General features: G+C 31.7%; 1 protein-coding gene and 1 long non-coding RNA gene across 2 annotated transcripts; one reads left to right on the forward strand and one right to left on the reverse strand.

Moving 5' to 3' along the window:
- Positions 1-529: 529 nt before the first annotated feature.
- Positions 530-1,819, forward strand: LOC136979263 (uncharacterized protein F54H12.2-like). The gene has a single exon (XM_067275210.1). The coding sequence runs from the start codon at positions 530-532 to the stop codon at positions 1,817-1,819; it is 1,290 nt and encodes a 429-aa protein (XP_067131311.1).
- Positions 1,820-2,317: 498 nt separating this feature from the next.
- On the reverse strand, positions 2,318-2,779 carry LOC136979266 (uncharacterized). The gene is made up of 2 exons (XR_010881365.1): positions 2,464-2,779; positions 2,318-2,383 (listed from the first exon to the last, which is right to left on the reverse strand). It is a non-coding gene; the product is annotated as an uncharacterized lncRNA (long non-coding RNA).
- Between the last annotated feature and the right edge of the window lie 5,058 nt (positions 2,780-7,837).

Below are 7,837 nucleotides of genomic sequence, written 5' to 3' on the forward strand. Positions count from 1 at the left end.
GTCTTTTTCGGAGGAAAAACAATATTAATTTTATCTTTTAAACAGTTATAAATACCTGTTAGTTTAATATCTAGCATTAGTTTGTCTTTAAGAAGTGCAAAATGAAGCTCGATCCAAAAGCTTGTATAAATTACTACTGTAATCAAGCAGGAGGTACGTTATGGACTCCCGATTTATATTTGAGGCAACATTTGACGGGACGAGGTTATTTTGCGGGCCTCAAATTCAGCGAGGGTATGGATTCTTCGGCGATCTTTTTAGAAAATCAGTACCATATTGTCTAAGATCGGATCGTATCTGGGGCGCAAAGCATTAAATTTTGCGTCGGGTGTTGGATCGGACGTAATTGCGGGGAAATCATTTAAAGAATCAGCAAAATCGCATCTAAAGGATATTGGCTCTGAAATTAAAGATGATGTAGTTAAAAAAGTGCAAGGCAGATCGGGTATAAAACGAAAGCGACCGAAGAGACTGAAGCAGACGCAGAATAAAAGACAGAAAGTACACGATATATTTTCGGAATAAGAAAATGGACCCGAATTCCTGCCCCTGCACCAAAAGCGAGCTCGACTTATTTAGCACCGTTTCGACGCAACTGGCCATCGACAATACTACAGAAGTTATTGTTCATCCCGTAGCAACAATATCGGATAGCCGTGCCCCGATAGAATTTTACATATCCGGTTCTGGCGAAAATTATATCGACTTGCATTCGATTTATCTCCACGTTCAAGCAAAAATTATTAAAAACGACGGAACGGACGTTTCTGCCGAAGAAAAGGTCGCACCTGTTAATTATTTTTTAAATAGTTTATTTTCTCAATGCAGCGTGTTTTTAAATGATAAACAAATAATTTCGCAGACTAATTACTGCTACCGATCTATTTTAGAAGCATTATTATTTTATTCAAAAGATGCGCAGGAAACTTTTTTAACGAGCGCATTATTTTATAAAGATACTGCGCAATATATGGACTCGTTAGACGATAATAATGAAGGATTGGCTAAAAGATTTAATATTGCTAAACAAAGTAAATTAATAGATTTAATCGGAAGGCTTCATATCGATTTGTCTAATCAACCTAAATTGTTAATTAATAACGTTGATTTAAGAATTAAATTAGAAAGATCTAAAGACGATTTTGCTCTAATGTCTACCAGCAATAATTATAAAATAATTATAAAAAACGCGTCTTTAAAAATTAATAAAGTAGACGTTAGTTCGTCTGTTCAAATTGGAATAGAAAAAGCGCTGCAAACAGGCATCATAAAAATGCCGTTTCGAAGAACCGATGTAAAAGTTTTTACCTTAAGTAGCGGAATACAATCTACTAATATCTCAAACGCCGTAATCGGCCAGCTGCCTTACAGAATGACTATCGGTCTAGTTTCTAATACTGCATTTAATGGAAATGTAAAATATAATCCTTTCAATTTTAAAAATTACAATTTAAATTATATATGTTTATTAAAAGACAACCAAATGTTGCCACCTCAACCATATTGTCCGGATTATGGAAGCGACGCTTATGGAAGGAATTTTATATCATTATTCGAAGATATAGGATGTATTAATCACCATAAATATACTAACATATCTTACAAAGAGTATAAAGACGGATACACTCTCTACAGTTTCGACTTAACACAGGATCGAGCCGCCTCCGAATCACATAAGAGTATAAATCAAATAGGAAACATCTCAATCGAATTTAAGTTCGCAACGGCATTACTAGAAACTGTAAACGTTATTTGTTTACTCGAATACAATAATACTCTAGAAATCGATGCTTCGAGGACTGTTTTTGTCGATTACTAATGAACACCGTCACGCTGTGGAGGCTCGCATCCAGCGATCCGAAAATAAAAGAAACTTTTGGAGGAGTTTTTGCATCGGATGATTTACCTGTTTGCATCGCTAAGTATAAATCGTATATAATTAACTTAGACGAAAGAAATAAACCCGGAAGTCACTGGATATCGGTATTCTTTGACGGAAAAATCTGTTTTTACTACGATAGTTATGGGATTAAGCCATCGAAACAGAATATAATAGATTTTATAACACGGAATTCTAAAACTTGTTGCTGGAATAATAACGTTCATCAGAGTTTATATTCGACGAATTGCGGCTATTTTTGTTTGTATTTTCTATATAAAATGAATAGAAACCAATGTTTAAACGAATTAAGTAAAACGGATAAAGTCTATAACGACGAATTTGTACAAAACTTTGTTAAACACCGTTTGTATTTAGCGCGCTCTCTTACTGTAACGTATAATCAATGCTGTAATTCAATGAAAAATAATAAAAGCATTTAAAGTGTAAAAAATTGATTTATTTTTTCAAAAATAAATTACAGGTGGGGGTATTGCCATATATCTGTAAATAAAAAAACCCAAAATTAAAAAATAAATATAATATTATTTACCGATTTTTATATAAGAATAAAATATATTTACTGTGTTTAAACATGTATGTCTTATACGAAAAAACATCGCACAGAGGACAGTGGGCGATAAAACGGGTATGGTCCGTACAGATGTTTAATAGTGCGGCACCATCCTGCGGCCGACGACATTCATGCGGATAACCCATCCTGTGAATATTACACACCGTTTCCTTCGTCCGTTTTTTGGGAGGAGGGCAGTTGTGAGGGTATTTTTTTAGGTGGTTTGGGCATGGAACCCTTATGTCGGAAGATTTCGGCACGCCGAAATCTTCCAGATCGAAATATGGTATATACACGTTATAAATTTCACTCGTTAAATCTAAAAAATTTTTTTCAATTTTCCCTCCCTTATAATAAAAAATTTTATATTTTAAAAATAAATCATATAAAATTCGACAAACATTTTCACTTTTCTCCCACTCACCAAAAGGCCCTTCTTCGTATGCTAAATAAAGACCGTGTAAATGGTTGCCGAATCTTACATTTTTTTGATTAGAAAAATTTAACCAGTCGAAAATAATATTTTCATTATAAAAATTAATTATATCGAATTCGTTCCAATTGCAAGCCACATACCCAACCTGACGACATAATGTATCGAACGCAAGACCCATATCCTTGATTGTAAACGCCTCAAAATCTATAATTACTCCTATATTACATTTCTCCTCCTCCCTCGTATATAAACGGTGTGGATGCATAGTCATCCACGCAGGATGCGAGTCTATCCAGTCGTAATCTAATTTATATAAATATATATTATATAAAGAATAAAGAAAACCTTGCTTTTATTTTAGTACTCACATTTAAAATCGCAAGATCCATCGCGGACCGCAGGTATAGCAGAATTTACATTATCTAAAATATTTCTTTTTTAAAAAAAATATATTAATTAAATGTAGATATATAAAAAAATATACTTACAAGCCATCTTCTAGCTAAGATGCTTTAAGTTTGATGGAAACTTCTGGGTTCCGAGCGGTATTTATACAAAATTCGAGGGTATAAAAAAACTTTCTAGCAACCGAGATCGTTTCCTTAAACTTTCTAGAGACGTCGAAAATAAATTAGAGGTTTATAATCTGTGCCGACAGGTTGCTGAAGGGGTTATGAATGGCACAGTTAGATTATTTTCGCTGTCGACACGACGCAGTTTCCCGGTCAAAAATAAATTACGAAATTAGTTTGTCACTTTTTCCGCGTCAGAAATTAGATTTTTCTAGGACAAAAATTCGCCAAAAGCCTTTCCTAGTCAAAAATAAATTACGAAATTAGTTCGGCAACACTTTTCCCGATCAAAAATAAATTTTTCTAAAACAAAAATTCGCCAAAAGCCTTACGAAATTAGTTTGTTGACACAGTTTCCTGATAGACAGCCGTTGACTTTCCAGTTCTAACCGGTACAATTCGGTTAGATTAACTGCTATATATACTGGGACTAGGAGACCGTTCGACACATCTTGCTTTTATTTTAGTACTCACATTTAAAATCGCAAGATCCATCGCGGACCGCAGGTATAGCAGAATTTACATTATCTAAAATATTTCTTTTTTAAAATATATTCAATGTAGATATATAAAAAATATACTTACAAGCCATCTTGTAGCTAAGATGCTTTAAGTTTGACGGAAACTTCTGGGTTCCGAGCGGTATTTATACAAAATTCGAGGGTATAAAAAAAACCTTAAACTTTCTAGCAACCGAGATCGTTTCCTTAAACTTTCTCTTAAACTTTCTAGAGATGTCGAAAATAAATTAAAGGGTTATAATCTGTGCCGTCAGGTTGCTGAAGGGGTTATGAATGACATAGTTAGCATTTTCGACAGGAAAAAATAATCTAACTTGACGCAGTTTCCCAGTCAAAAATAAATTACGAAATTAGTTTGTCACTTTTTCCGCATCAGAAATTAGATTTTTCTGGGACAAAAATTCGCCAAAAGCCTTACGAAATTAGTTCTGCGACACAGTTTCCTGATAGACAGCCGTTGACTTTCCAGTTCTAACTGGTACAATCCGGTTAGATTAACTGCTATATATACTAGGACCAGGAGACCGTCCGACACATCTTGTCTACTACAAGTATCTCCAACACAACTAAGAAAACATGTTGTCAGATGCTGGTAAGAATTTATTATTTTTGTTATTTTAAAAATATTTTTATTAAATAGTATGTAATTTTAAATTTAGAAAATGAATTTGATTTTACCGTGAAACAGAGCGTCGGTAAAAAGAGGGGTCCAAAACCTAAAATTACCGAAGAACAGGAGTCGAAAAAGCAAAAATTTGACTTAGATCTAAGCGTGCATAATACTAAAACTTTGAAAATTCGGCCATTTAAAATTAAAATATGTGAAAATCAAGTAATGGAGGTTACAGAATTTCAGTCTACTGCATATGTTTCTCTGACAAGAACGAAAGGAAACTATCCGCCTAACAAATACAATATTAATGTTAAGGATTTTAAATTATATAAGAAGGCTTTCGATGCAATGGGCGAACATTTAGACGAAAATGTTTAATTTTATATTAAGGAAGAAAGCTTTTAGAGGATATGCGAAAACATATAGAGCGTTTATTGCAGAAAATGTTGATCTTGCAGTCTTTTTTGAAAAAATAACGCCGACTGTTTATAATATTTTAGCTAGCGATAATTTTGTGTGTAGAAGAAAATTTTTGATAAATTTAAAAACTAAATTTTTAAAATATTTAGAAGATGATATTGCAGAATATCAAGATGTATATTTTTCCAGCCGTGTTGAGCATATTTTATCCTCATATATGATTAACGATAAATTAACTAATGCTTTCGACACAATTCTAAATTATATTGACGAATTTATTAAGTATGGATCGGGATGGATACTAAATGAAATTATATTCATAGATATTAATATTGGCATATATAAAAATGAAATTGGTGGCTGCGGAAATATTATTCTTCCTAAATCTTTGGTTAATAAACGTTGCGTATTAAATATAAGATGTTCGGACAATCAATGTTTTCTATATTGTATAATTGCGCATTTGTATCCCGCAACCAGTAGTAACAGAAATTCTATATATTTATATAGAAAATATTTAAAATATTTAAATACAAATCGTTTAAAATTTCCTGTAATCGTAAAAAATATTCCTATATTTGAAAAAAATAATTGTCTGACTATTAATGTTTATGGCTACGAAAAGAAATTAATTAATCTTATCTATATAAGTAAATTCCAATTTGAAAAAGGGATAAATTTATTGCTATATAAGTCGCACTATTTTTTGATTAGGAGCTTTAATAGATTAATGTCCGATAAATTTTTATCTAGAAAATACTGTAAAAAATGTCTAAACGGATTCAAAAGAGAGTGTACTTTAAATGATCACGTTAAATTTTGTTCTAATCATAAATATCAAAAAGTATCAACCCCAAAAGGTGAGAATGCAATTGTAAAATTCCATTCGCCAGAGAAGGAATTATTCTTTCCCGTAGCATGTTATTGTGACTTTGAATAAATTTTGGAAGAGGTTTCTTCTGATGAAATAGATCCGAGTGTTAGTTTTACTAAAAATATCGAAATTCATAAACCTATATGTTATTCTATTATAATTGTCGAAAATGAAGATAAGATAATATATAGCAATTTTTATTTGGGGGATACGCAGTTAATAATTTTCTAATCGATATCCAAAACCAGCTAAGTAATTTATTAGATATAATAAGTCGCAACGTCGAAATTAATTTAAATAGTATTTCTAATATTTCTAAACATATATGCCATATTTGCAAGGAAAAATTTAATGATGATGATCTGCACGTATTGGATCACGATCACCAGACGGGAAATCCGCTGATACGCCCACAATCGATGCAATTTGAATTATCGATTAAAAACATTTATCCCGATTATACTTCATAATTTTTCGGGTTATGATTCGCATTTAATTTTTAAAAATGTTCCTTCCAAATTATTTTCGAAAATTAAAATTATCCTCATAAATTTGGAAAAATTTACAACATTTTCATTAGATTATCATAAATTCATTGACAGTTTCCAGTTTTTAAATTCTAGTCTCTCCGTTTTAACCGAGAACTTTAAAAATGGGGAAATTATAATTCGCATTTTTTATCGTTTTTTTCGTTGCAGCACATATAGAGAATTATTATTAAGAAAGGGAATTTTTCTGTACTCCTACTTTAAAAATAAGCAAATATTAGACGAAAAACAATTGCCTCCTAAAAAATGTTTTTATAACGAGTTATTGCAAGAAAATATTAGCGACGAAGATTACGATAATGCCCGATTAGTTTGGGAAAAATTTAACTGTAAAACTTTTAAAGACTATTTAAAATTCTACCAATATGTCGATACTATAGTATTGGCAGATATATTCCAGAATTTCAGAAAATTAAGTTTAATGTATTATAATTTAGATCTCGTATATTTTATAACTGCACCTGATTTAACATGGAATTGCAGTTTAAAAATGACAAAAATCCAATTAGAATTATTCAGCGATGTTGAAAAGTACCAATTTATCGAACAAGCTATGCGAGGAGGAATTAGTTTGGCAGGGAAAAGACTTGCGCGAGCTAATAATCCGCTAATACCGCAAACATACGATAAAAATTTGCCCCATAATTATATTCTGTCAATAGATGCAAATAATCTTTACGGGTTTGTGATGAGCGCGTACTTACCTGTAAATAATTTTAGATGGCTATGCAAAGACGAAATACACGCTTTAGATATACCTAATATATTTGATAAAAATAGCATAGGATATATCTTAGAAGTCGATTTAAAATATCCCGAAACTCTTCATGATAGACACAATACTAGTATAAAGGGAGAGAGACTCTGGGATAATTTGTTAAACTTTTAAGACTTTATAACTTATTTCAGTATCGCTCTACATTTCAGGGGAAAGACGTCGACCAGGGGCTAAAAATGGCAATAATCGTTGAATCGTTCGAGCGTTTCGACGATATTAGCATTCCAAAAGCTCTCGTAGACATTAAAACCACACCCATTTTTGTTGCCCCTTCGGATATACTTCACCGCGAAATGTGAGCGAGCGTTTTTACAATACGACGAACGAGCGATTGTAGAATAATTCGCCGATATTTTTGTTAGATCTATATATAAACAAAAAAATCTTAGAAAAAAAATTGATTCTCTTAAGAGATATATTTTTTTAATTTATTTAAAAGAATTAATATTATATATATATATAACTTTAATATTTAAGATAGTTTTTTCTTTTCGTTAAGCCAATGCCATCTGTTGGCAAAATATTAAACTTCATTTTTTTAAATTATTTTTTTGGATCTTTCGAAATTTCAAAGGAGATTAAAAAAATAACAAACAGCGCAAACCGTCCGTCGCTATTCGGA

Source organism: Centruroides vittatus, unplaced genomic scaffold (genome assembly GCF_030686945.1).
Source record: "Centruroides vittatus isolate TY-2023 unplaced genomic scaffold, ASM3068694v2 contig_60, whole genome shotgun sequence".
NCBI classification, from domain to species: domain Eukaryota; kingdom Metazoa; phylum Arthropoda; class Arachnida; order Scorpiones; family Buthidae; genus Centruroides; species Centruroides vittatus.

Bases quoted from the DNA above. Each gene is read 5' to 3' on its own strand.
- LOC136979263 (XM_067275210.1), top strand. From the start codon at position 530: ATGGACCCGAATTCCTGCCCCTGCACCAAAAGCGAGCTCGACTTATTT.